We start from the raw sequence: 26,824 nt of genomic DNA, 5'->3' as shown, positions 1-26,824 counted from the left end.
ATAGAGAATGTATTATTTTTTCGTTTAGTGATTGAAAAACTGAAATTCAGCCCGGCCAGTGTGGCTCAGTGGATTGAGCATCGTTCCCATGGACTGAGAGGTCCCAGTTCGATTCCTGATCAGGGCACATGCCCGGGTTGTGGGCTCGATCCCCACAGGGGGCGTGCAGGAGGCAGCTGATTGATGTATCTCACATCGATGTTTCTATTTCTCTCTCCCTTCCTCTCCCTCTAAAAAAAATCAATTAAAAATATATTAAAAAAAAAAAAAAAAAGGAAAGTTGAAATTCAAAGCACCTAAGATCACACACTTAACAAGTGGCAAGAAACCCGTTTTCTTTCTCCTGGTCCAGTAGTGTCTCCCCTGTATCATCAGGCTCAGGTTTTAGACTTTTTTTTGGTCTCATCTGTATCTAGTCTTTTAGGTCATGTGTTAAAAAGTAGGAATCTAAAACATTTGTAGATTTTCAGTTCAACAGGGTGTCATTGGCTGGGTGGGGCAGGGGTGCCTCCTTACTGACCCCACGAGGCCATCACTGACCATGGCCCTGGCTGGGTGCCCCTTCCTGCTGGGTGGGAGCGAGAGCCCTGCCCTTGCTGGAGGTCCTCCGACAGCTCAGTGGGGGGCGGGAGGGGCCTCAGAGCCTGGGGTGACAGCTCAGTGGGGTGCCGGAGGGGCCTCGGCGCCTGGGGTGACAGCTCAGTGGGGGGCGGGAGGGGCCTCAGCGCCTGGGGTGACAGCTCAGTGGGGGCAGGAGGGGCCTCGGCGCCTGGGGTGACAGCTCAGTGGGGGCGGGAGGGGCCTCGGCGCCTGGGGTGACGGTGCGCTCTCCGCAGGAAGGTGGTGTGTGAGTGTGGCTACACGCGGGAGCAGCACCTGGAGGAGGCCATCAAGCCCCAGGCCTTCCAGGGCAATGAGTGGGACCCCAAAAAGCACGTCCAGGAGATGCCGACAGACGCCTTTGGTGACATCGTCTTCACGGGCCTGAGCCAGAAGGTGGGAAAGGTTGGTTTCCAGCACCCCCTGGCTCTTACTGTTGATCAGAGCCCACCGGTGGTGACCCACAGCGGCCGGACTTCTGGGGTGGGCTAGGGAGGCCGACTGAAACCGGGGCACAGAGCCCTCCAAGGTAAGGGATGTGGTGGGCGGGGGCTCTGCCCGGCTAAGGGGAGACACAGGGCGCAGGCTGGGGCTGCAGCGGGGGGTGTGATGGTTTCCGGCTGGGAGGCCTGGGCGGTTGTCAGGCCTGGGAGGGAGCAGGAGAGCACGCTGGGCACAGGCACAGTGCTGGAGCACGGTGATGAGGGGCGGGAAGGGACCCCAGACCTGCGGAGCCGGGGCCCACTCGCCTGCATTTTAACCAGCCTTCTGGAGGGTTCCGTCCCAGCTCCCGGACACCACTGTCTGGTGGGGTCTGGTGGAGGCCACTTGGTTCTGTGCTAGGTTTCTGGAACCCCCGAACCTCACACTAGCGAGGTGAGACCCTCCCACATGGCCACAGAGGAACGAGGAGGGTCCTGGGGTCACCAGCCCCACGGCCACCCCGCATAGCACCGTCGTGTGTTGGGTGTTGTCCAAGCCCCTGTCCCTTCGAGCTGCTCTCAGGGTGATTCCAGGCTGTCTCACCCCACAGGGGAGGCCCAGATGTAGGGGCGAGGGTCACTCCAACACGGGGGCTCAGAGAAAGAGCGGACCCCGGGGGAGTGTCTAGATTAGAGTCTGAGGACAGCTGACCTCACGTGACAGCCAGGGTGTGGGGACCCAGGACAGGGGAGCTGGCCGGGAGGGAGGTGGCCCTGGGTGAAGAGGAAAGACAGACACTCCGGTGCCACACATGAGGGGTCAAAGGCAGGCCTGGATCTGACAGCGAGGCTGGGATGGGGACGAGGGGCCTCAGGCTGAGGGGACCCCCAAACAGAGGAGGGGAGGAGGGTGCTGTGGCTGCGAGCTGGCCGCGGGGTGGGGGTGCCCGCTGGCTCCTGGGCCGCGGGGTGGGGGTGCCTGGCTGGCCGCGGGGTGGGGGTGCCTGGCTGGCCGCGGGGTGGGGGTGCCCGCTGGCTCCTGGGCCGCGGGGTGGGGGTGCCTGGCTGGCCGCGGGGTGGGGGTGCCCGGCTGGCCGCAGGGTGGGGGTGCCCGCTGGCTACTGGGCCACGGGGTGGGGGTGCTTGCTGGCTCCTGAGCCGCAGAGTGGGGGTGCCCGGCTGGCTCCTGGGCCGCGGGGTGGGGGTGCCCGGCTGGCTCCTGGGCCGCGGAGTGGGGGTGCCCGGCTGGCTCCTGGGCCGCGGGGTGGGGGTGCCCGGCTGGCTCCTGGGCCGCGGGGTGGGGGTGCCCGGCTGGCTCCTGGGCCGCGGGGTGGGGGTGCCCGGCTGGCTCCTGGGCCGCGGGGTGGGGGTGCCCGGCTGGCTCCTGGGCCGCGGGGTGGGGGTGCCCGGCTGGCTCCTGGGCCGCGGGGTGGGGGTGCCCGCTGGCTCCTCGGACTCCTGCATTCCCGCCAGCCTCTCTCCTGTCCTCCACCTTGCCTTCTCTCTGTTCGCGTCCTGCCTGGGCATGGCCACTGGTGCTCGCTGGACAGAGACCCAGGTGTAAGGTGTCCCTGCTGGCTGGGGCTCTCTGGCATGGCTGGGTGTGGGATTTCTAGGGGTTCGGGTGGGTGTCCACTGACCCAGGGCTCCTCTGCTGTCTCCCAACTCCCCTGCAGTACGTCCGCCTCTCCCAGGACACTCCCTCCAGCGTGACCTACCAACTCATGACCCAGCACTGGGGCCTGGACGTCCCCAACCTCCTCATCTCGGTCACGGGTGGGGCCAAGGACTTCAACATGAAGCCTCGGCTGAAGAGCGTCTTCCGCAGAGGCCTGGTCAAGGTGGCCCAGACCACAGGTAGGCCCGGGGGTCCAGGCTGAGACCACAGGAAGGCCCGAGGGTCCAGGCCCAGACCACGGGAAGGCCCGAGGGTCCAGGCCCAGACCACGGGAAGGCCCGGGGGTCCAGGCCCAGACCACGGGAAGGCCCGAGGGTCCAGGCCCAGACCACGGGAAGGCCCGGGGTCCAGGCCCAGACCACGGGAAGGCCCGGGGGTCCAGGCCCAGACCACGGGAAGGCCCGGGGGTCCAGGCCCAGACCACGGGAAGGCCCGGGGGTCCAGGCCCAGACCACGGGAAGGCCCGGGGCTCCAGGCCGAGACCACGGGAAGGCCCGGGGTGCAGGCCGAGACCACGGGAAGGCCCGGGGTCCAGGCCGAGACCACGGGAAGGCCCGGGGTCCAGGCCGAGACCACGGGAAGGCCCGGGGGTCCAGGCCCAGACCACGGGAAGGCCCGGGGGTCCAGGCCCAGACCACGGGAAGGCCCGGGGGTCCAGGCCCAGACCACGGGAAGGCCCGAGGGTCCAGGCCCAGACCACGGGTAGGCCCGGGGCCCAGGCCCAGACCACGGGAAGGCCCGGGGCTCCAGGCCCAGACCACGGGAAGGCCCGGGCTCCAGGCCGAGACCACGGGAAGGCCCGGGGGTCCAGGCCCAGACCACGGGAAGGCCCGGGGGTCCAGGCCCAGACCACGGGAAGGCCCGGGGCTCCAGGCCGAGACCACGGGAAGGCCCGGGGCTCCAGGCCCAGACCACGGGAAGGCCCGAGGGTCCAGGCCCAGACCACGGGAAGGCCCGGGGCTCCAGGCCGAGACCACGGGAAGGCCTGGGGCTCCAGGCCCAGACCACGGGAAGGCCCGGGGCTCCAGGCCGAGACCACGGGAAGGCCCGGGGCTCCAGGCCCAGACCACGGGAAGGCCCGGGGGTCCAGGCCCAGACCACGGGAAGGCCCAGGGTCCAGGCCCAGACCACGGGAAGGCCCGGGGTCCAGGCCGAGACCACGGGAAGGCCTGGGGCTCCAGGCCCAGACCACGGGAAGGCCCGGGGCTCCAGGCCCAGACCACGGGAAGGCCCGGGGGTCCAGGCCCAGACCACGGGAAGGCCCGGGGGTCCAGGCCCAGACCACGGGAAGGCCCGGGGGTCCAGGCCCAGACCACGGGAAGGCCCGGGGGTCCAGGCCCAGACCACGGGAAGGCCCGGGGGTCCAGGCCCAGACCACGGGAAGGCCCGGGGTCCAGGCCGAGACCACGGGTAGGCCCGGGGGTCCAGGCCGAGACCACGGGTAGGCCCGGGGGTCCAGGCCGAGACCACGGGAAGGCCCGGGGGTCCAGGCCGAGACCACGGGAAGGCCCGGGAGCTGTGGGCCGGCTGAGGAGACAGTGCCAGGCTCGTGGGTCCCTGTGAGACAGGGTCCGGGCTCTAGGACTGGTTGGCTCTCAGGAGTCACCAAGTCACCAAGGTGAAGTGTCTGGTCAGACTCACCCAGCCTCGCCTGCCCGCAGCTCCTCCCTCCACCCCTGCTATTGTTCAGTGGGCAGACGTGGCCCCACTCGGCTTCCTGGTGGTGACGCCCACTGGGCCTGGAGAGGAGGCCGGAGGAGGCCACGCTAACCATGTGAGAGCTCCTCAGTGAGAGCCCCCTGTTAACTGCTGTTTTCAGACTTACACCTGAAAATGGTTCGAAAGCCCTGCAGATACGGGGTGTGAGCGTCCGAAGCACACGAGGCCCTAGGTGTCAGGTGTGGGCGTGGCAGGGTGCACCCCAGGGCCCGGGGTCTGCCCGCCCTCTGCTCCTTTCCCAGGGGCCTGGATCATCACTGGAGGGTCCCACACCGGTGTGATGAAGCAGGTGGGCGAGGCCGTGCGCGACTTCAGCCTGAGCAGCAGCTACAACGAAGGAGAAGTCGTCACCATCGGGATTGCCACCTGGGGCACCGTCCACAACCGGGAGGGCCTGATCCACCCCACGGTGAGCTGCGCGGCCCCTCCCGGGTGGGCAGGCTCCGCGGAGGTGCTGTCAGGATCTGATGGGAACCGCAGTGCACAGACCTTCCTCTGGGCACCATCGTCAATGCACAGTGGAGGGAAGAGGCTGGACACGGGTCCAGGGGACGCAGACTCAAGTCCCCGACACCACAGACCCTGGTCCAGCAGCCACCCCTCCTGGATTCGTCACTAATGATCACAAACCTGCTGGCTTTACCGCAACAGAAATGTCCTCTCCCACAGTTCTGGAGACCAGAACTCTGAGGTCAGCGTCACACGGTCAGAATCAGGATTCTGGCAGGGCCTCGCTTCCGCACAGGCCGCAGGGAGAAGCCGTTCCTGCCTCCTCAGCCCTGGTGCTGCCGCGTTTCCTTGGCTCAGGGCCTCATCACCCCGTCTCTGCCTCCCTGCCCATATGGCCCTCCCCTTCTGCAGTCAAATCTCCCTCTGCCTCTCTCTCTTTTTTGTTGTTTTTGTTTTTTTTAGAGAGAGAGGAAGGGAGAGGGAGAGAGAGATAGAAACATCAGTGAGAGAGAACATCGACTGGCCGCCTCCTGCATGCCTCCCACTGGGGATCTGGCCCACAACCTGGGCATGTGCCCTGACCGGGAATGGAACTGGCGACCTCTTGGTGCAGGGTCAATGCTCAACCACTGAGCCACACCGGCTGGGCTCTGCCTCTCTTTTGTAAGGACACCTAGGGTGGCATTGAGGGCCCAGCTGGATAATCTAGGGTTATCTTCCCGTGTTACGATCCTTAGTCACAACTGGGCACATCCACAAGTTCCAGGGATTAGGACCTGAGGTCTCTGGGGTCCTTACCCGCCCGAGAGGCCCCCATTTCTGGCATTCTTGATGCAGAACGTTTTGCCCACGTGTCCGACTCTGTCTGGCCACCCCCAGGGCGGCTTCCCTGCCGAATACATTGTGGATGAGGAGGGCCAGGGCCACCTGACCTGCCTGGACAGCAACCACTCGCACTTCATCCTGGTGGACGACGGGACGCACGGCCGCTACGGGGTGGAGATCCCCCTGAGGTCCAAGCTGGAGAAGTTCATCTCGGAGCAGACAAAGGAGAGAGGAGGTGAGGGCGGTGTTCCTGAGGGCGCGGGGTGGAGAGGGGAGCAGGCCGGCCACGGCCACGGGTTCACAGCTGGCGGACTTCTTTACACGTGTTCCGGGGGTCATCTCATGCCCCGGGTAACCAGGGACGGAAGGTCAGGGCAGGCCCTGGCTTTTCTGCTCACGCTCAGGTCAGAGACCATCTCGCAGTCGCTTTACAGATTCGATCTCAGGTTGGAAATAAGAATGTGTGACATGGGGCCTTGACCTATGTTCCTGGTGGGAGCGATGGGATGGAGTCTAGGACAGGGGTCAGGTGCCCAGGGTTGGCACATGCTGTGAGGAGGGTGTGGTGGGAGGTTCAGCTCTGTCCTGGGTTCATCGGGCACCTTGAGAGCAGAGTTCAAGCTTTGTCACACACCAGAGACCCCTGGAAGGCTTGTCAGTCACCCTCCCTGGCTCATCCGTAGTCTCTGACTCAAGTCTGGGTGGGCGGGGGCTTCTTCTGGGTCCCCAGGTGACACTGACCTGCTGGTCAGGGACCACCCTTCGGGCGCCCTGCTCTGACTAGGAGACCTGGGTGGGAGTGAAGGGGAATAAGCGTGGGGACAGTGAGACTGTTGGCGCCTGGAGAGAAAGTCTGCCGCTCGGGGAAAGATATTTCTAAAGTCTTCCCAAGACCCCTGCTGTAGGCTGGAAGGCTCACCCTGGGGCCAGGCCCGCGCGGGGGGTCTGGAGTCTGGGCCCCGTGGTTCCAACACGGTGCTCCTGGGCCACATGGAGCCACTTACCCGAGCTGTCCCACGGTGTGCCGGGCCTTGAGGCACCATGGATGAGCTGCAGAGGAAGGCAGGGGGGTCGTGAGGCCTGCGGGGCCCAGAAGACCGCCTGGTGGACCCTGGGGGTGTCTCTGCCCACAGTCCTCGCCTTCCCCTCCACCCCAGAGGGAGCAGGAGTGGCCAGTGTGAGCGGAGGAGCCACCACAGGGCTCTTAGTGTCTCCCCGACGCAGAGCGAGCAGATGACACGGGACGCCGGGGCGTCAGCCTTTAAAAGCTGCTGAGCACCCGTGACAGGTGTTCCAGCTGGAGCTGCAGCGGGGAGGGGAGCAGAGCAGGCGGAGGTCCTGAGCCCCGCATTCCCTCATGGGGCTCTGTGCTTCGCCCTAGGTGTGGCCATCAAGATCCCCATCGTCTGTGTGGTGCTGGAGGGTGGACCTGGCACACTGGATGTAAGTGGGGGCAGGTGGGCCGTTGCATTCCACTGGGTCACTGGCAAGAGAGGGCAAGGAGCCTGTTCCCCATGAGATGGTGAAAGGGTGGTCCACGTGGCGGGGCCTCTCCAGGTGAGGGGCAGGGGCACTGGCTTTGTGGGTGACGGACCAGTAAGTGGGGCTCCAGAGGGGACTGCAGCGAGAATGGACCCCGGCAGCCGTGGGAGGTTTCTGTAACTGCACTCAGCCCCGTGGGACCAGCAGCCGAACCCAGGTTCCTCAGTGGTTTTAACCTGCTGCCCACCACCCTTTGCTCAGAACCCGCTCTGCGGCTTGCAGTCCCCTTGGCTCTGGTGTCTGCTGCGGGAATGTGGGTGACATCACAGCCTGCCAGTCTGGGGCAGGAGCATGGAAAATGTTGTTGATGTTCAGTGATTCCAGGAGATCAAAGTGAAACTGGGGTTTCCTGGGGAGGCGGGACACATCTGGTCCCCACACCTTCCCGACTCGGGCTCCTCCTCACGGTTCCCCTGCAGAGGGCGCCAGACTGCGTGCCCACACCCACAGCCTGGTCCTGTGCAGGCACCTCCCACGGGGGCAGGCCCTCCTGAAGCTGAGGTCACCCTGGCACCCGGGGGTCCCCCCTCACTGTTCTGGTCTCACCCTGGCCCCGATGACGGAGTGAGTGTGGCCCGGGCAGCGCCTGCCCTTGCGGAGACACCCTGTGTCTTCTCGCTCTGGTGTGCCAGGCGCACCCCCGTGTCAGGACTGGCCGCCAACCGCTGTCCTCATGATTCCGCCGTAACCGTCACCGTAACCGGCAGCCCTGCGTGACCGTTTCGGGAAGTGAGGGTGGGGCGAGGACTCAGGCCCCGGCTCACGCTGGCCCCTCCTTGCAGACCATCTACAACGCCATCACCCACGGCACCCCCTGTGTGGTGGTGGAGGGCTCGGGCCGCGTGGCCGACGTCATCGCGCAGGTGGCCAGCCTGCCCATCTCCGAGATCACCATCGCCCTGATCCAGCAGAAGCTGGCGGTGCTCTTCCAGGAGATGTTCGAGACCTTCACCGAGGGCAGGACTGTGGAGTGGACCAAGAAGGTGAGACGGGCAGGCACGCTGGGCACCAGGAGCAGCTGACTCCCAGGTGCCGATAGCCTGGTAAACGGGACCAGGGCACGAGGGACCCAGAACAGAGGACCCAGGGACCTGGAGTGAGCACAGGTCCAATCTGCAGAGGGTGGAGGCTTGGACCTGGCCAGGCAGAGGGCCCAGGGCAGGCAGGCAACCTCACTGTCCTGCCAAGCGAGGGTGTGTAGTACACTGTCACCCAAAGAGCTTCAGGCCTGGGCTGGGACACTGCAGGTTCGGGAAGAGGAGGCCAGGAGGGGCAGAGGGGTGCGGAACCGGCCTTAGGGCAGCCAGGGTGCTGCCTGGTGACCTCAGCAGGCCCAGGGTCAGGCCCAGCCTCCGAGCCTGGGCGCTCGAGGTCTCCAGGTGAGATTCGTGGAGGCGCACCGGGGTTGCCCGGGCAGGGAGGCAGGCTGAGCGGGTTGAGGTGGGGGCCTCACGTGGCTCCCGCTGCCATGTGGCGATCAGGGAGCCGCCTCCATGCCCCTCAGAGGCATCAGTGGGCGTGGGCCTCTCCTGCGATCTTCAGGTTTAGTGAGCATTCCGGGGTCCCCCGCCCTGGCCTCCAGAGCGTTTGGGAGACTTTAAGGCCTGGGAGGGAGCTAGTTCTTCCCTGGGCAGGACGGACGGAGTGAAAACAGAGGCGGGTTTGATCCATAAACCTAGAGCTGAGAGACCCAGAAGGTGCCTGTGCAGGATGGGTAGAGCCCTGTGCTACAGCGCCCTCTGCTGCTGGCGCGGCTCCCTCCTCTCTTCCTTTTGGCTTTATTTCTAGTACCTGATCTCTCTCTGTTTTGGAGTAATTTTACAGTTGTAGAACAGTTGCAAAGATAGAGGGTCTCCCTACCCTTCACCCAGCCTCTCCTGATGCGAACATCCACAGGACTCGGTGCAGTTGTCAGAACTGAGAGGTGAACTTGGGTGCGTCGCGGTCGCCTAAACTCACCTTGAGCCGCGAATGTCTTTTTCCGCCCAGATCCAAAGCAGGACACCAGCCTGCATTTAGCCTGCTCTCTTTGGTTGCTGTTTTCTTCTCCTTTTCAAGTGTGGCATTAGCTAGCTCACCAGAATTAAACGTTCTGGGACGTCACCACGTGGACTGGATGACAGAGGGGCTGCTCTGGTCGGGTGGGCTGGAGGCTCAGGCCTGCTTTCTGCCCGCCCCCTCCACTCCTGAGCCATGAGCCCCATGAGCTCTCCACCCCCACGATCTCAGGTTTGGACCCTTCCCCTGGTCTCCGGAGCCCCACACCTTCTCCTGGCCTGGGGAACCCACAGCTGTTATGGTTGAGGACCACAGTGGCCATCTACTGGTTGCCTCCCTCACAACCTGGACCGGGGCTGGGGATCAAACCTGCACCCCAGGTTGGGGCCCCTGGCAGGGAATCAGACCCGAGACCCTTCAGTGCACAGGCCGACACTAACTACTAAGCCACACCAGCCAGGTCTGTGGCTCAGTAAGTTCACTCTAAAATGTATTAAAGGTATTTTGCTTTTTTTTTATCCTCACCCGAGGACATTTTTCCATTTTTTTGTACAGATAGAGTGGGAGGGAGAGAGAGGAAGAGAGAGAGAGAGGGAAACATCGATGTGGAAGGGACACATTGAGTGGCTGCCACCCGCACGACCAACCAGGGCCGGGGACAAACTGCAACCGAGGTACGCGCCCTTAGCGGGAACCGAACCCGGGTCTCTCCGGACCGCAGGCGGACGCTCTAACTGCTGAGCCAAACCGGCCAGGGCGGTATTTTGCTTTTTAAAATCCCTACAGATGGGTGAAGAAGCTGCAAGGACCCCTTACGACAGACGGGTGGGACATTCACTCCAGTCACAGGGAAGGACTCTGCCAATACTCGTAGGCCGTCTGGCTCAATTGGGAGCCCGGGGTCACTGGGAGTGGACCTCGGAAGCCATCTCCCCAGTCTAGATTTCACGGGGCCCCAATAAACCCGCAGCCACACCCCAAGAGTGTGAGGGAGGGTGGCTGGGTCAGCCCTCAGCAGCCCACGAAGCCCGTGGCCAGCTGGGTGAGCTCAGGGGAGAGCCCCTGCACCCCGGTTCCTCTGCTCATGCTGATGACTGTCTCAGGGAGCTGTGGGTCAGCCATGCTGAGCTCACGTGGTCCTGTTCCCTGGCAGGATTCTCATTGGGGGCACTCAGTACCTCTTGATCCCTGTTTCCCCAACAACAGGTTGGGGCTACAGAGTCATCGGGGTCTAATCTTTCATCCAGCTCCGTGAACGATGGGCCAGGCTGTAAAAATTCCTGGTGTGTACTCTTCCGGGCAAGTCTGTGAGGCAGCTTAGCCTCAATTATGTCTAACTTCAGGCCACATGGGTGGTCCATGACCACCAGCCAAAGGCCACGGGGACACATTGTAGGTGACCAAGTGTGGGGAGGACGCTTCCTTGGGAGCCATGGTGTGGGAGGGGATGCTGAGGGTTGGGGCCCTGGAGGCCGAGGGCAGTGAGCTCACTGTGGATGGGAGCCGGCACCCTTCTCTGGGTGTTGGTGGTGGCACAGGGACCTGTTCTTGTTATTTCTTGTGGTCTCAGGGTGGCCTTGTTAGACATGGCTGTTCTCTGAGACTGTTTGCCGTGTGGTCAGGCCGGGTGGTGACGACACAGGTTCGGCTGCCAGCGTCAGCTCCGTCCCCACAGGCACAGGGACTCGGCGGGCAGGCCCGGGGCCTTCCTGTTAGCTTATCAGGTGGTTCTCGGAGCCCAATCTCACCCCCTGTTGTCAAAAGATGCCTGTTTTTCCACTCTTCATGGCCAAGTCCAGGCCCTGGAAATGGGACCCACGCAGGCAGTCTCGGTCGTGCCGAGCGGGTGACCCCTCGTTGTTCCTCGTGCTCCAAGGGCAGGGACCCCAGCGTCATGGTCATGAGCAGTGATTCATCCAGCGAACCCCAGAGTGTGGGTCTGCACTGTGCCGGCGGCAGGGCGAGCACAACAGCCTTCCCCCCCCACTGCCATCGGCAGGAGCCCCAGCCACGGCCGTCCTGGCACCGCACAGCTGTGCGTCAGGTCCGCGCTTCCTGTCCGTCCCACAGGGACAATGTCGTGCAAACTTGGAGGGCGGGACGAGAACATTCATGCTGGGTGCTCAGTGTTCATCCCCACACTCGCACTCCCACAACGCTGGCTATCCTGGGGACCACGGCTGGGCTCAGCTCAGGGGACATTCTGGCTGGAGGACAGGTGGGGCTGGGGAGACCGGGGCTCTTTGGTGTGAAAACTGCCCCCTGAGGGATGGGGGAGGTTGGGGCTCAGGGGTGCAGGTGGCATGTTCAAGGGCACCTTCTAGGTGGGGAGTAGCCCATGAACAACAGGCTGGGAGCGGAGGGGGAGGCAAGGGAGGCTGGGTGTGGCCAACCTGAGGGCCTAGGACGGCACCTGTAGCCTTGGGAGCCATGAAGGGCCCGTGGATGTGTACCCTGTCCTCAGGGCAAAGGGGCCGTGGAGAGCAGCAACTGGTAGCAGGCAGGAGACGATGCAATAGACAGACAGACAGGTGACAGGCAGGTGATAAGTGGATATAAACAGACAGATACATGGATATATAGATAGAGTAGGTAAGTAGATGTGTAGATAGGTAGGTAGGTAGGGTAGGTAGATAGGTAGAGTGGGCAGATGGATATGTGGACTCATGGATAGATAGGTAGGTGGATGGACGGGTGGATGGATGGACGGATGATTGGATGGATGGACGAGTGGATGGATGGATGGGTGGATGGATAGGTAGGTAGGTAAGCAGGTAGGTAGGTAGGGCCCAGCTGGGAGGACTGGGGCAGAGGTCGTAAATTAAGCACCGCTGAGCGTTTAGCAGACACCACCTCATGGGCAGGTGAGCATCCTTTACACTTTGGTGTGTTTTCTACACCACAGACCACTCACAAACATCACATATGTGGTCCTTAAGTGTCTTCATCTCCAGTGTCCAGAGCATGAGGAGTCGAGGTGGTGGTCCTGGCCACACAGGTGGGCAGGACTCATGCCCAGGGCCTGGCTCCGTGTCTGGGGTCTCAGTTCTCCGGGTGCCCGCTTGTCCCTGGGGACCTCACTTGGGGAATGTCTGTTGCAGATCCAAGACATTGTTCGGAGGCGGCAGCTGCTGACCATCTTCCGGGAAGGCAAGGATGGCCAGCAGGACGTGGACGTGGCCATCCTGCAGGCCCTGCTGAAAGGTGAGGGTCCGGCGGAGTGGGGACCGAGGGAGAAGCCGGAACAAGGGCTCTAGTCGGTCAGACATGCGGTCAGAGGGCGGCTGGCCGTGAGTGCCCATTGGCGATGCTGGAGTACAGGCGTCTTTCTCAACCTGCCTTTGTAACTGAAATCTGAACGTGGTCCACACTAATTTGTCCCTTTGTGGTCATCAGAGTTTCTCATAAAATTTCAGGGTAAAAAGAAAGAACCTTGGCATCTCAACTCTTGACTCCCCCCACCTGGTCCTGTGCTTGAACTCTGCCTCCCCCGAAGTAGAGTAAAAACTTGGGGGGATTTCATGAACGATAAAGCTCTGGGCAGCCTCCTTGGTCGGCCCTCTGCCCTCTGGCTGCTCTTCCCGGGCCCACTGCTGAGGAGGCGAGTACTTCCCTGTCCTCCCACTGGCTTCCTGTGGCTGTGCTGGGGACACGGCCCCCTGGCGGACGCTGACGCAAGCAGGACGCTAACACGATACAGTGTCAAACGTGACCCTTATTTCTGTACATCCGCTGCGTGCCCTCGTCACTGACAACAAGTCTGAATATCGCCCATAAAACCTCACCCAGCCGAAGAGATGGTTACAATTAGACTAGAGGCTTCTGTCTAAAGGCCTCTGTCTAGGAAGATTCTTGCTGGAACAGAGAAGAACCGGGAAGAGCGGGTCCAAGAGAATCGGAGCCACTCCCTCTTGGTGGCAACAGACCACGTGTGGGGCGGGGACAGGGAGCCGAGGCACCTCCCGCCTGTCTGGTGGGCATGGGTCTGAGGGTGTTCCGGTCATAGGCGGGCAGTGGTGGCGTCTGTCTGTTCTCCGCCTTCTCTGAAGTGGCCGAAGGACCAAGGAAAGGGACACCAGGCAGCTTGTGTCGGGGGAAATCCAAGGCTGCGGTGGCCCTCAGAGGTCATGACAAAGGGCCCTTGGGGACACTGAGTCTGCCCATCAGTACACAACAGTGGGAGAGGAAGGACCCTCCTTGTGGCCCAAGATGGGCCCCAAGGACCGGCAGCCTGCGCGTGTTCTCAGTCCGCTGGGACCGCGCTCAGAGCCAGCAAAGCGAGCAAAGCGCCCGGGGGGCGGAGTCTCTGTGCAGGCTGAGTGGGAGGGGCGCGAGCAAACCTCTGGGCGCAGAAGGTGGTGGTTACAGTGTCCAAGGCAGTAGAACGCCCTGGAGCTGTGCATTTAAGATCTGCGCGCTGGAGGATTCTGTTGAAGTCAAGGAAACGTTGTAGCGAGGGGATTTGGCCTGGCCTGTGGGCCAGAGCAGTGTGGGTGGGCCCTGCATGTGTCAGGGTGGAGAGAGGTCAGAGCCACCGGAAGGCAGAATTTATTTCTGGAAGCAGAATAATGATTGTAACTGGTTGCTGAGGGGAAGGTAAGGTACATGTGGGAGCACTTATGGTTATAGAAATGGATATAGGATTTTTCAATGACAACTTTTCCAAAGAATCAACTTCATTGAGGTACAGCTTATATACAGTAACCCCCATCCTAAGTTTATTGCTGGGCGAATTATAACAGGTGTGTACACCCCGTGTTCCCACCTCAGCCCAGATACAGGACGGTTTCCTCACCCCTAGAGAGGTCCCTCCTGCCCCCTTTGTCATCAGACTGCCCTGCAGTTCACCCTGGGTGACGTCTGTCCGCTCTCTGTCACTGCAGGTCAGTGACCTGTCCTAGGACGTCGTGTAAAGGGAACCAGACATGACGTGTTCTCTCGTGTTTCGCTGCTTGTGCTCTGTGCCGTGGTTCTGAGATTCTTCCACGTTGTCACAAGTGTCAGAACTCGGTTCCTTTTTGCTGCTGATGGTCCTTTTTGCTGCAGACCATTGTGGTTGCCTCCGGTTTGGGGCCGTTATGAACACAACCCTTTGTTTTCTTTTCTCTTGGGTTCACGTCTAGGAGTGGAATGACTGGTTCTTTAGGGTGAGTGTATGTTTAACTTCCTACGAAACTGTCAAACCGTTTTCCAAAACATCGCACAGGTCTCCCTCTCTGCAGCCTCGCCGAGGTGTGGCATCGCGTCTCAGGCTACAGCATCCCGGTGGGTGGGAGGGGACATCTCCCTGCGGTCCCCTGGTGACTCATGATGTGAGCGTCTTTTCCTGGGCTTGTTGGCCATGAGGATATCATCTTGGTGGAGTGTCTTTCAGACCCTCTGTCCCTGTTTACTTGGTGATTTGTCTTTTCACTTTTGCGTTGTAAGAGTTTTGATATATTCTGATGCAAATCCTTCATCAGATAGATGTGCTGGGATATTTGCTTGGCTGATGGTCTGCTATTATATGTCCTTCAAGGTGTCTTTGAAGAGCAGAAGGCTTACATTTTAATGCATTTTATTTTATTTTTGTTTGTTTTTTATCCTCACCCAAGGACATTTTTGCATTTATCTTCAGATAGAGCAGGAGGGAGAGAGGGAGGAAGAGAAAGAGAAAAATATCGATATGAGAGAGACACATCGACTGGCTGCCACCCACATGACCTCAACTGGGGCCGGGGACAAACTGCAACCGAGGTACGTGCCGTTGGCTGGAACCGAACCCGAGTCTCTCTGGTCTGCGGGCCAACGCTCTAACCGCTGAGCCAAACTGGCCAGGGCGCATTTTATTTTTTAATCCTCACTTGAAGGTATGGTGTTTTTTTTTTAAATTTATTTTAGAGAAAGGGGAAGGGGCAGGGAGGGTATGGTTTGTTTTTTTAACATTTATTTTAGAGAAAGGGGAAGGGGCAGGGAGAGAGAGACAGAAACATCAATGTGAGAGAGAAACATCATCAATTGGTTGCCTGCCGTACATGCCCTGACTGGGAATTGAACCCACAACCTAGGTATGGGCCTGACTGGGAACCAAGCCCGCAGCCTTTATGGTGCACTGGACGACACTCCTACCAACTGAGCTGCCCAGCCGGGGTACATTTGAACGCATGTTAATGTACCAGTTTGTTCCTTTATGGTGCATGCTCTTTGCACCCCGAGGTCTTTGCCCGTCCCGTGGCTGCAGACACGTCCCTCTGGTCACTGCGGCAGCTCGGTGGACACAGCTCCAATGCTTAGGTCCACAATCCCCCTGTTCACTTTGTGTGTGGTGGGAAATAAGGGTCCAAGTTTTTTTTCTTTCTTCCCAAACAACAGCCTGTGTTTTGAGATGTTAAACCCAAGAGAGAACGTAAGCTAGACGGTTCGACTCCAGCTGGGTGGGGGGTGGTTTTGCAGTCAAGACAGAAGGGGAGGGGACAGCTCCGTGGTGGTGACTTTTGAATGTTGACGTAGAAGCTCCAGGGCCTTTCGGAGACACTGGAGACTGGAGACTTTAAACTTAGGGCTTGGCCAGGAGGAGGGCCTGGGCGGAGCCAGGATGGTGACCAGAGCCCAAGATTCCCTGATGCTAACACTGAAGGGAAAAGCTTTTTTAAAGTGTGTGTGTGTGTGGGGGGGGCAGCTTTGCAACTGTACTAATTGAATTACAACTGTACTAATTGAATTATAACTATGGAGAGGCTGCCCTGGCTGGTTTGGCTCTGTGGTTAGAGCGTCGGCCCTGGACCAATGAGACCCAGTTTGATTCCAGCCAAGGGCACGGACCTCGGCTGCGGTTCGTCCCCAGCCCTGGTCAGGGTCGCGTGGGAGGCAACCAGGTGATGTGTCCCTCTCCCACCGATGTTTCTCTCTCTGTCTCTCCCTCTCTCCCTCCCTCCTAATCTAGCTAAAGATAAATGGAAAACTGTCCTCGGGTGAGGATAAAAAATAAATAAAATGACGGAGAGGCTGCGGCTGGTGACAAGCCCTGCCTCCCGGGCTTTGCTAGACGGCAGGCGGGCTGCCGGCCGTGGCTTCGAGGTGGACTGAAGGCTGGGATGCTGTTTCTTACCTGCAGCGTCTCGAAGCCACGACCACTTTGGCCACGAGAACTGGGACCACCAGCTGAAGCTGGCAGTGGCGTGGAACCGCGTGGACATCGCCCGGAGCGAGATCTTTACGGACGAGCGGCAATGGAAGGTATGGCCGCTCAGGGCTGCCCTGGGGGCAGTGCGGTGCACAGGGGGTGGAGGTGGGGGTCAGGGGGTGGTACTTGGGCCCACAGGAGTCATGCGTGGGAGCAGGATGGCCTCCGTCTCGATCCCGCCCTTCCCCTGTGGGAGGACAGCCCGGCCCAGTGTCCTCCTCCCTACACTGGAGACAATAGTCGTCCCCACCCAAGGGTGCCGGGCCAGGCCTGCAGGGAGGCGACGGCCGGATGCAGCCCCACGGTGCTCTCTCAGCCCTCAGAGCTGTGCCCCATGATGACGGCCGCCCTCATCTCCAACAAGCCGGAGTTCGTGAAGCTCTTCCTGGAGAACGGCCTGCGGCTGAAGGAGTTTGTCACGTGGGACACGCTGCTCTACCTCTACAAGAACCTGGACCCGTCCTGCCTGTTCCACTGCAAGCTGCAGAAGGTGCTGGCGGAGGAGCCGGAGCGCGTGGCCTGCGCGCCCGCCCTGCCCGCCGTGCAGATGCACCACGTGGCCCAGGTGCTGCGGGAGCTGCTGGGCGACTCCACGCAGCCGCTCTACCCCCGGCCCCGCTCCAGCGACCGGCCGCGCCTCCTGCTGCCTGTGCCTCACATCAAGCTCAACGTGCGTGCTGGTGACGTGGCCCCGCGTGGCCTCCCGGGCCACTGCTGTGTCCTTGGCGCTTCCTGAAAACAGGCACCTTATGCAGAAAGGATAGTAGTCTGCGTAGTCTGCTTAGCTGCCCTACAGAGCACAGCAGACGGGGCTCACCCAGCAAAACTTGCTTCTCTCGGGCTCTGGAGGCTGGGCGCCTGAGACCACGGTGCCAGCCGGGCCGGTTTCAGTAAGGTTCCCTTCCCGGCGTGCAGACAGCCCTTCCGCTTTGCCCGCCCAGGCAGAGCGCGGTGCTGCTTCCTTTCTCATAAGGACTCTAATCCTGCTGGCTCAGAACCCCACTCATGCGACCTCACTTAACCTCGGCCACCTCCTAGACACCCTGTCTCCAAATGCAGTCACATTGTGGGGTAGGGCTTCAGTGAATGCATTTGGGAGGCACATCATTCGCCCATAATTCTTCCCCCAAATTCTGAAGGATGCAAAAGGTTATGCAAGGAAGAGGACCCCCACTGTGCCCTGTACCCCCAGACCTGCTCACCAGGAGCTACTGGTTTTTCGTGTAGTCAGGACAGACTGTTGCACCCACGTGTGTGTGAGGTGCCCAGCTGGCGAGTTGCAGCCACAGGCGAGGGCGTCTCCAGTCTCACCCCTCTGCCGGGCGTCCCGCGGCGTCGGGGTGAAGCACGGTGCTGGTGTCCGCCCAGCGCGCGTTCGTCTCTGATTCACTCGGGGTTTCGCAAGCGGAGAAGCCTCTGTGCTGAGTTTTGTCAGTGGCCCTTGAGAAGCTGGACAGCGTTTTGACTTTGGAGAATTATTTCAAGAGATTTCCTGAACGTGAAGTGTTTGTATTGCTGTTTTGACTTCCACCTGATCGCAGCGTAAGATGTGTTTAATGCGGCCCTGGATTCTGTTGCCAGCGTCTTCGGGGTTTTTAACCAGAACGGTTGAGGCTTAGATGGTCGTTTTATCTGGGGGGGCTTCTTTGTCGGCTTCTGGTAGCAGTTTTACGTTGGTCTTGTCAAATCCGTCGGGGAGCCTTTCTTATCTTGTTCTGGAACTGTTTCTGTGGCTGGAACTCGGCGCTGCCTACAGGCTCCGCTGACCCCCTGTGCGTCCATCGGGGCGCCGTGCCTCTTTGGGGAGCAGCTCTGATAACTTCCTCAGTTTCTCTCCTGATAATTTCTTGTCTGTCCTCAGATCAGATTGAGTTTTGTTTTTTTTTTCCTGCTGGAAAATGACCAACCTCTCAGGTTTTCACATCCGTTCATTGTCCCAGGCAGCTGTGCCTGACCCCTGAGGAACACGGGGTCGGGGCTCAGTTCTGCTCTTCTTGACCCCAGTGTATTTAGGGTGCCCAGTTGGAAGGTACTTAAGAGAGTCCAAAGTAGAAGCTCACACTTTGCCATATCTGTAATTTAAGACGATACTTGCTTTTTATAAAGACGAGCCTTCTGGAAATTTTCAAAACCACTTAGAGAAAGCGCAGTGTTGTGTGTGAGATGGAAAATGTGTTCTCCGGGAATTGTTTCCAGACTGGCTGAGTGTGTTTACTTACTGACTGGCCCCGAAGCCTGGGTTCTGGTGTCACTGTGCAGGTCAGTGTGTCTGCAGCCGGCTGCCCCCTGGCCACACAGCGCGCCGGTGCAGCAGCCCCTGTTCTGCTCTGTCTCCCACAAGACGGAGGAGCTCACAGCCGTGACTCTGTAGCCGTGGTAGGATTTTTCTTCCTAGAGAAAGGCTTTGATGCTGCCAGATAAGACTGAGAAACCTTGAGCTGCCTGGAGGGTGACAGGAGCTGCAGATGTTGGTGCAGGAGGCAGCTGGTACCCCACGTTCTAGAAGTGTCCACGGTTTTGAAACCTCCGTGTTCATGAGAGCAATCTCGGGTTGAAAGCACAGGTCGTGGGGCTCACCCTCAGGGACAGATGTGGGGAGATGTGGGCTGTGCTCAGGACCGTCACCCCCCTTCCCGGCCCCGGGGAACTCTGATGCTAGAAGGGACCTAGGCAGGGGCCCTGACTGTCCACTGCTCACCAGGTGCAGGGGGTGAGTCTTCGGTCCCTCTACAAACGTTCATCAGGCCATGTCACCTTCACCATGGACCCGGTCCGCGACCTTCTCATTTGGGCCATTGTCCAGAACCGCCGGGAGCTGGCAGAAATCATTTGGGCTCAGGTAACCGGATGTGTGGTTGTGGGTGGACCAGTGGGGAGTGCCGACTGCAGGTGGCTCACGGCCGTGGAGAGAGGGCAGTGGGCGTCACACCTGAGGGGACTCAGGGTGCCCAGTGTGAACAGAGGGCTTGCTCCAGGCAAGAAAATAAGTTTTTAAATGGTGAGCCACACAGACTCCTGCAGTTCTCCGTGGCTCCCGTGGGCGCTGGGGGTCCGTGTGAGAGCCGTGGCCATTGTGTTCAGTGGGGACCGCAGGGCACGTTCCAGACTGCAGGGCCGCGCCTCTGTCCACTGGCTGTCAGGGTCTCCGGGGGGACTGTCGGCTGCTTAGATGGAGCAGACCCTGACGCCCCTGCCCTGGGCCTGATTCGGGCTGATTCTCCTCCACAGGGAAAGTGACGTTTGTAGTTTTCTCTCAGCGAGGCCCCGTTTTTAGTGCTGGCGTTTCCCAGTCGCTCCGAGGACTTGGCTCCCTCCCCGGTGCACCACTGGTGATCTGGGAGGTCCGTCCTCTGCAGGGGCCTGCGGCTCAGCGGCTGGGCTGGGCCCGACTGTGGCCTGTGCCCTGCGGGCTCGGGACAGAAAGGCCAACGCAGACCCCGGGCTCTGGCGCCAGCCCCGCACGCGGGTGCTGCTCTCGGACCCGGCGCCCCCAGCTGTGCTCCGAGAGTGTCCCTGAGACTTTCTTAGTCCCCTCTGGCGCCGGGGACTGGCGGTGCCACCGAAGCAGACGCTTCCATGGGTCTGGTGCAGTTGCTCCCCTGTGGTCTCTGACCTCAGCCCCACACCTGGTGGACCCGATGCCCTGGGAGCTCCGGGCCTCGTGCCCTCAGGGCAGCGCTGGTGCCCTGTGTCCAGTCCGTGTTCTGGGTGGGCAAGTGGGCTGCCTAGCAAGCGGACCATTCCCTCTGGTCAGTGCAGGACACAGGGCCCCAGACATGGCTTCCATGATGATTTGGGAGACCCAAATGGTTTGTGTAGACAGGCCGCCACCAGCAATGCCCAGTGGCCCGCACTGTCCCAGGGTCTCCTTTCATCGTCCCTGGGCAGTGTGTCTGGGGTTCCCGGCTGGACCGTGCAGGTCCTCACGGTGCCCCCCACCCCAGAGCCAGGACTGCATCGCCGCGGCCTTGGCCTGCAGCAAGATCCTCAAGGAGCTCTCCAAGGAGGAGGAGGACACGGACAGCTCCGAGGAGATGCTGGCCCTCGCCGACCAGTATGAGCACAGGGCCATCGGTGAGCTCCGGTCGTGGCCTCTGCCACACTCAGCTCGACGTGCCACCCTGGGGTCCTCGTCCCCATCTGTCTCTCCTGTTATCCTGTGTCACCCTGGGGTCGTCCCGGGCCTCAGCCCCCCAGGGTCACCCTGTGTTGCTCTGGGGTCTTCGCCCCGATTCAGCTCCACTCCTGTCCGGGCTCTGCCTCTGGAGGGGCTGCTCGGTCACACAGTCCCCATGGTCAGTGCTGGGGACTCTGCTGTGTGACGGACCTTCCCTCCGCCAGGGGTCTTCACCGAGTGCTACCGGAAGGACGAAGAGAGAGCGCAGAAATTGCTCATCCGGGTGTCAGAGGCCTGGGGCAAGACCACCTGCCTGCAGCTGGCCCTGGAAGCCAAGGACATGAAGTTCGTGTCCCATGGGGGCATCCAGGTGACCTTCTGAGGGCCGCCCTGACGCTGTCCGCTCACAGAGAGGACACACATTCACGAGTTTGAGGTCTCGGGGACCCAGGGACAGGGACTGACCCATCGGTCATGGGCTACGGGCCCCTCGGGCCCTCCTTCCGCCCTGCTTACAGAGGAGGAAGGATGCCCAGTGAGAGTGGGTGGGTCATGAAGGCCATCAGTCACCTCCAAGAGGGGCGTTCCTACGTGGGAGCCCCCCGGTCCCCCAGGAGGCTGCAGGAACCAGGCGGCAGTCCTCCGACCGGGGCCTGGGGAGGGCAGGGCGCCGCTAGCAGGGAGCCCTCCGTGGGCACTGGAGGCCTGGTGTTCGGCAGGTGCTTTCGGAGCACCTGCGTCTCCGTGTCATGGCTTTGGCTGTCACCATGTCCACGGAGTGGCATCCTGTGCTGTGCTGGGGCCTGGGGACCCGGTGGGGAGGAGTCCTGTCCCCCTGCCTCCTCTCCACACACACAGTGCTCAGAGGGGCCAGCCGGTGAGAGGGCAGGCCCTGAGCCAGAAGGAAGCCCGGGCATGGGCACCCCCTTGCCTCTGGGAGAGCCCGGCTGGCCCACCTGGAGCCTCTCCTCAGATGGCCGGTGATGGGGCCTGCCTGTGCCACCCACTGAATCTCCGAGGGCATTGTGCTTGAATGTGCGGACTCACTCACCCTCGGGGGGGGCCCAGGGAGCCCGAGGTCAGGGTGGGGTGAGGGCCCACTGTCCTGAAGCGCCCCTCTGTCCACAGGCCTTCTTGACCAAGGTGTGGTGGGGCCAGCTCTGCGTGGACAATGGGCTCTGGCGGGTGATTCTGTGCATGCTGGTGTTCCCTCTGCTCTCCACCAGCCTGGTCTCCTTCAGGTCTGCCCGCTGCAGGGCTGCGGGGGGCCCAGGGCTGGGGACCTCCGATCCCAGACGCCCTCGCTGGGGCAAGCTGCACATGTCCTCAGGGCTGTCACTGGGTCCTGGAATGGTGGGGATGCATTCGGGCAGGAGGGGCCCCACCTGTGCAAGCCCCCACCTACCCTAGCACCTGCCGTCCTGAGCACCCACCTGTCCCGAGCTCCCACCTGCCCGAGCCCCCACCTGTCCTGAGCTCCCACCTGCCCGAGTACCCACCTGCCACCCTGAGCCCCCACCTGTCCCGAGCTCCCACCTGCCCAAGCACCTGCTGTCCTGAGCACCCACCTGCCCGACCCCCCACCTGTCCCGAGCTCCCACCTGCCCGAGTACCCACCTGCGGTCCCAAGCACCCACTTGCCGTCCTGAACACCCACCTGCCGTCCCAAGCACCCACCTGCCGTCCCAAGCTCCCACCTGCCCGAGCTCCCACCCTGCCCTGAGTACTCTGGTGGCCCAGGACTTGTTACAGCCCTGATGGAACCAGGCTGCAGGCCCTCCTGGGGGGTCCTTGCTCTGCGGGGTGTCCTGCGGGGCCCTCTGTGGTAGCTGTGTTGGCAGGGCCGTAGGGGTGTGTTCCCCTCCCCTGCCCCATGGTGTGAGCACATCCGGGACCCCCTGAGCACGGGCCCTGGGACCCTCATGGCCCCTGTCCCCGCAGGGACCGGAGGCTGCAGGCGGCGCGGGGCCTGGCCCGGGTGCGCGCCTTCTTCAACGCGCCCGTGGTCATCTTCCACCTGAACATCCTGTCCTACTTCTCCTTCCTCTGCCTCTTCGCCTACGTGCTCATGGTGGACTTCCAGCCCTCGCCCTCCTGGTGCGAGCAGCTCATCTACCTCTGGCTCTTCTCCCTGGTCTGCGAGGAGCTGCGGCAGGTGCGGCCCAGCCCTTCCGCGCGGTCCCAGGGCTGCCCGTCCCTCCCACCGTCACGGGCTCCGCCACTGTCTCCCGTGACCTCTGCCCACGCTGCTCACGCGCTGAGCACCACCGCCCGGCAGGACCTGGAGCAGTGGAAGGAGGCGCTGCCGCCGCCCTGTCTGCCGGCCTCTCCTGCCCTCCTGTCCCCGGGCTCCTGCAGCCGGACCCTGTCCACCAGGGGCCAGAGCTGCAGCCTCATAGGACAGCCCAGGACCGAGGGCACGCCCTTCTCTCTGAGTTGTCCAGTGGCCCCAGGAAGGGACCTGGTAGCCCCGTGGGGCCTCCTGTCCCACCCTGCAGCTGCCTGGGTCCGGGGTCCTGGAGGGCATGGGGACTCCTCCAGGCTCCCATGGTCCCTGCAGGGGTCTCCCCTCCTCTGGGAGCTGCTGCAGGAAGCGGAGGGGCAGCCGGCTCCTGGCAGTGGGAGGGCTTGCCCAGCACCCACCCGAGCAGGTGGAGGTGCTCCGACCCCGGGTGGCAGCCCGCCCTCCCCAGCTAGCCTTGCTCTCCCGGAAGGGGCGAGCACTTACTGGGTCAGGTAGGTGACAGCAGGCCTCCCCCATGGCCCCCACAGCTCCTCTACGACCCTGACGAGTGCGGGCTGATGAAGATGGCGCTCCTGTACTTCAGCGACTTCTGGAACAAGCTGGACATCGCTGCCATCCTGCTCTTCGTAGCGGGACTGACCTGCAGGTGAGCCGGCCTCTGCCCTCGGGGTGCCCGCAGGGGTGGGCTCCAGACTGGGCTCAGAACCAGCCACCCTTGTGGGCTCAGCTACCTCTGAAAGAGTCTGTGGTCTATCCAGTGGGTGACCCTGCCCCCCGGGACGGTTTGAGGAGCAGAGGACGGCTGTCCACGTGCACAGGCTGTGTGGCTCCTTTCTGCCGTGGTCCTGGCCTCTCCACTGCCCACTAAGGCCACACGTGTCTGCCACCAGCCACGGACCCCTCCTCCATGAGGCTCATGCCCGGCCCCCGGCCCCAGGATGCCTGCGCAGGCTGGGCTTCTGCGCCCTCCTGGAGAACGCCCCCCACACTCCCCCCGGAGACTCCGCTCCCTGAGCTCACTCCCAGTCACTTCAGGGCCTGGAGCCTCCAGAGTCCTTGGCCTCTAGGGCCCACGCACGGACTCGGGCAGGTGAGCGGGCGGCTGGGGACAGGCGCTGGGAGCGGCAAGCTGAGGTCCCTGCCTCTGCCCTGGGCCAGGCTGATCCCGGCGCTGCTGTACCCTGGGCGCATCGTGCTCTCCCTGGACTTCATCATGTTCTGCCTCCGGCTGATGCACATATTCACCATCAGTAAGACGCTAGGGCCCAAGATAATCATCGTGAAGCGGATGGTAAGGGGGTGAGGGCCGTGATGCCAGTTGCCTGTGAGGCACCCCGGGCATAAGCACACCCCTGGATTCCTCTGTCCCTGCTTTGCCCCTGGGCTCTCCACCTCCTGTCTCAGGCCTTTTCCCACGTGCCATCTCTTCCAGGCAGCCTTCCCTGATCTCCACAGTGCATTTCTGATCCTCGTCACAGCTCCTATTGCTCCCCTCTGTGGGTCACAGTCATATCCAACCTCCTACACATTGTGGGTGCTCAGAACCCCATCAGGACATGGGGACGGCCCCAGGAGCTCCTGGCTGTAACATCTGCAGCGTGGATGTTGCCACTTGTCCCTCCACTGCAGGGGGCACAGACAGGCGTGGAGGGTGGAGTCCACCGGTGGTCAGGGGCGCAAGGCATGTCTGGGGCTGCAGCCGGTGCTGCCTTGTCTCCGCAGATGAAGGACGTCTTCTTCTTCCTCTTCCTGTTGGCCGTGTGGGTCGTGTCTTTCGGGGTGGCCAAGCAGGCCATCCTCATCCACAACGAGAGCCGTGTGGACTGGATCTTCCGGGGGGTGGTGTACCAGTCGTACCTCACCATCTTCGGGCAGATACCGACCTACATCGACGGTAGGACAAGGTCCTGACAGTCGTGGGAAAGGAGTCCCCACTCCAGCAGGGTCCTGTGAGCCCGCGGGATGAGGAGGGGACGGGCATGTCCTACTTGTTCAGCACCACCCCTGGGGCAAGAGGGGCAGGCACACACCCTAGTTGGGGGGGAGACATCAGCCGGGGTGAGGACGGGTCCGGAGTTGTACCTCAAAGCTTCGGCTGAGATCCGGGTGGGGTGAGGGTGTGGCCTGGGCACTGGGGCATCAGCAACACCCCCTTCCCGATATTAGTGCCACCCTATTCCTTCTCTTCCACCCCAGGCAGAAATAACTTCCTCTTTCCCAGATGGAGAGAATGCTTTTTGTATACTGAGTGTGTCTTCATTTACTAATTTTAGAATCTAAAATTTAGAATCTAATGGGATAATGTAATATGTAGCCTTTTGTGTCTTGCTTTTACTGAATATAATGTTTCCTTTATTATTTTTTTTTGGTGGTACATACCCCTAGCGGGAACCGAACCTGGGACTCTCTTGTCCGCAGGTTCAACCACTGAGCCAAACTGGCCAGGGCTGAACATAATGTTTTCAAGATGTATCCATATTGTAGCCTGTATCAGTATTTCATTCCTTTTTTGTGCCTAAATAATATTCCGTTGTGTGGATTGACCACAGTTGGTTTCTTCCTAAGTGAGTGAACATTTGAGTTCCCACTTTTTAGCTACTATGAACTGTTATTTATGTCCACGTATTTTGTGTGGTCATATGTTTTTATTTCTCCTGAATGTATACCTACCAATGAAACTGCTGGGTTAGATGTAACTATGTGTTTAATTTTTTGAGAAACTGCCAAACTTTGTTCTATAGCAGCTGCACCCTTTTATTTTTATTTTTATTTTTTACCCTCACCCGAGGACATTTTTGCATTTATCTTCAGATAGAGGGAGAGGGAGAGAGGGAGAGAGGGAGGAAGATGGAGAGAGAAACATCGATGTGAGAGAGACACATTGACTGGCTGCCACCCACACGACCCCAGTCGGGGCCTGGGACAAACTGCAACCGAGGTACGTGCCCTTAGCAGGAACCAAACCCAGGTCTCTCTGGACCACAGGCTGATGCTCTAACTGCTGAGCCAAACCAGCCAGGGCAGCTGCTGCACCCTTTTAATCCCACCAGTTCTGGTTTCTCTAGGTCTTCGAAGGCCAACACTTGTTACTGGCTGGTTTTTCTCATTCTAGCTGTGCTGGTGGGTGTGAAGTGTCTCCATTGTGGTTTTGGTTTGAGTTTCCCTGATAGCAGATGATGTTGAACATCTCTTCTTGTACTTACGGAGCCATTTCTGTATCTCCTTTGGACAAATGTCGATTCCTAGCCTTTGCCATTTTTCAAGTGGGCTATTTGTCTTTTTATTAAGTTGCAAGAGTTCTTTACATATGGATACCAGTCCCTTATCATATATATGATTTGTAAATAAGAATCTGCTGCCGTTCCATGGGGTGGGTTTTCACGTTCTTTATGCTGTCCTTTAAAGCACATCAGGGTTTTTCACACTGATGAAGTTCAATTTGTCAATCACTTCTATCATTGGGGGCTTTTGGTGTCCTACCTAAAAACCCGTCACCTAACCCAAGGTCATGAAGATTATGCCTGTGTTGTTATTCTCAAAGTTTTATAGCTTTAGCTCTTACTTCGGGCCTTTGATCTACTTAAATTATTTTTGTACATAGTTTACTTTTGCATGAAAATATCCACTTATTTCTGGATATTTGTTGAAAGATTATTCTTTCCTTATTGAATTATCTTGGCACTTTCATCAAAATCAATTGACCGTTAATGGAAGAGTTTTTGTCTAGGCTCTCAGTTCTATTCAGTTGATCTGTATGTCTGTCTGTGTGCTAGTACCACACTGTCTTGGTCATTGTAGCTTTGTCGTAAGTTTTAAAGTCAGGAAGTCTGAGTCAGACCTTCAGCTTTGTTCTTGGCCTCTGGGTCCCTTGGAGCCACATGAATTTTTGGATCACCTGATCAATTTCTCCAAAACAAAAAAGGCATCTAGGATTTTGATTATGAACATGGAATGTCTTTCCACTCACTTAGGTCTTTAATTTCTTTCAGCAGCAGTTTGTAGTTTTCAGTGTATAAGTTGTACTACTTTTACTAATTTTATTCCTGTTTTATTCTCTTTCATACTA

At 60.3% G+C, this 26,824-nt stretch overlaps 1 protein-coding gene across 7 annotated transcripts in view; it reads left to right on the top strand.

Annotated features, from left to right (window-relative positions):
* TRPM2 (transient receptor potential cation channel subfamily M member 2) overlaps nt 1-26,824 on the top strand; it is a 55,823-nt gene that overhangs the window by 13,063 nt on the left and 15,936 nt on the right. For all 7 annotated transcript variants that reach the window (XM_036242768.1, XM_036242767.1, XM_036242769.1 and 4 more), the window contains exons 4-20: nt 837-1,005; nt 2,699-2,879; nt 4,662-4,828; nt 5,749-5,929; nt 7,076-7,137; nt 8,019-8,219; nt 12,336-12,438; nt 16,328-16,449; nt 16,713-17,066; nt 19,098-19,235; nt 20,341-20,470; nt 20,738-20,883; nt 21,642-21,754; nt 22,455-22,668; nt 23,286-23,404; nt 23,917-24,049; nt 24,481-24,652. In XM_036242768.1, coding sequence (XP_036098661.1) covers nt 837-1,005; nt 2,699-2,879; nt 4,662-4,828; nt 5,749-5,929; nt 7,076-7,137; nt 8,019-8,219; nt 12,336-12,438; nt 16,328-16,449; nt 16,713-17,066; nt 19,098-19,235; nt 20,341-20,470; nt 20,738-20,883; nt 21,642-21,754; nt 22,455-22,668; nt 23,286-23,404; nt 23,917-24,049; nt 24,481-24,652 — 2,705 coding nt within the window. The remainder of the gene's footprint in view (nt 1-836; nt 1,006-2,698; nt 2,880-4,661; nt 4,829-5,748; nt 5,930-7,075; nt 7,138-8,018; nt 8,220-12,335; nt 12,439-16,327; nt 16,450-16,712; nt 17,067-19,097; nt 19,236-20,340; nt 20,471-20,737; nt 20,884-21,641; nt 21,755-22,454; nt 22,669-23,285; nt 23,405-23,916; nt 24,050-24,480; nt 24,653-26,824) is intronic.

This window comes from Molossus molossus, unplaced genomic scaffold (assembly GCF_014108415.1).
Source record: "Molossus molossus isolate mMolMol1 unplaced genomic scaffold, mMolMol1.p scaffold_m16_p_5, whole genome shotgun sequence".
NCBI lineage: Eukaryota > Metazoa > Chordata > Mammalia > Chiroptera > Molossidae > Molossus > Molossus molossus.
Note: the sequence above shows the minus strand (reverse complement) of the source record. Positions and strands in the feature narration are given on the sequence as shown.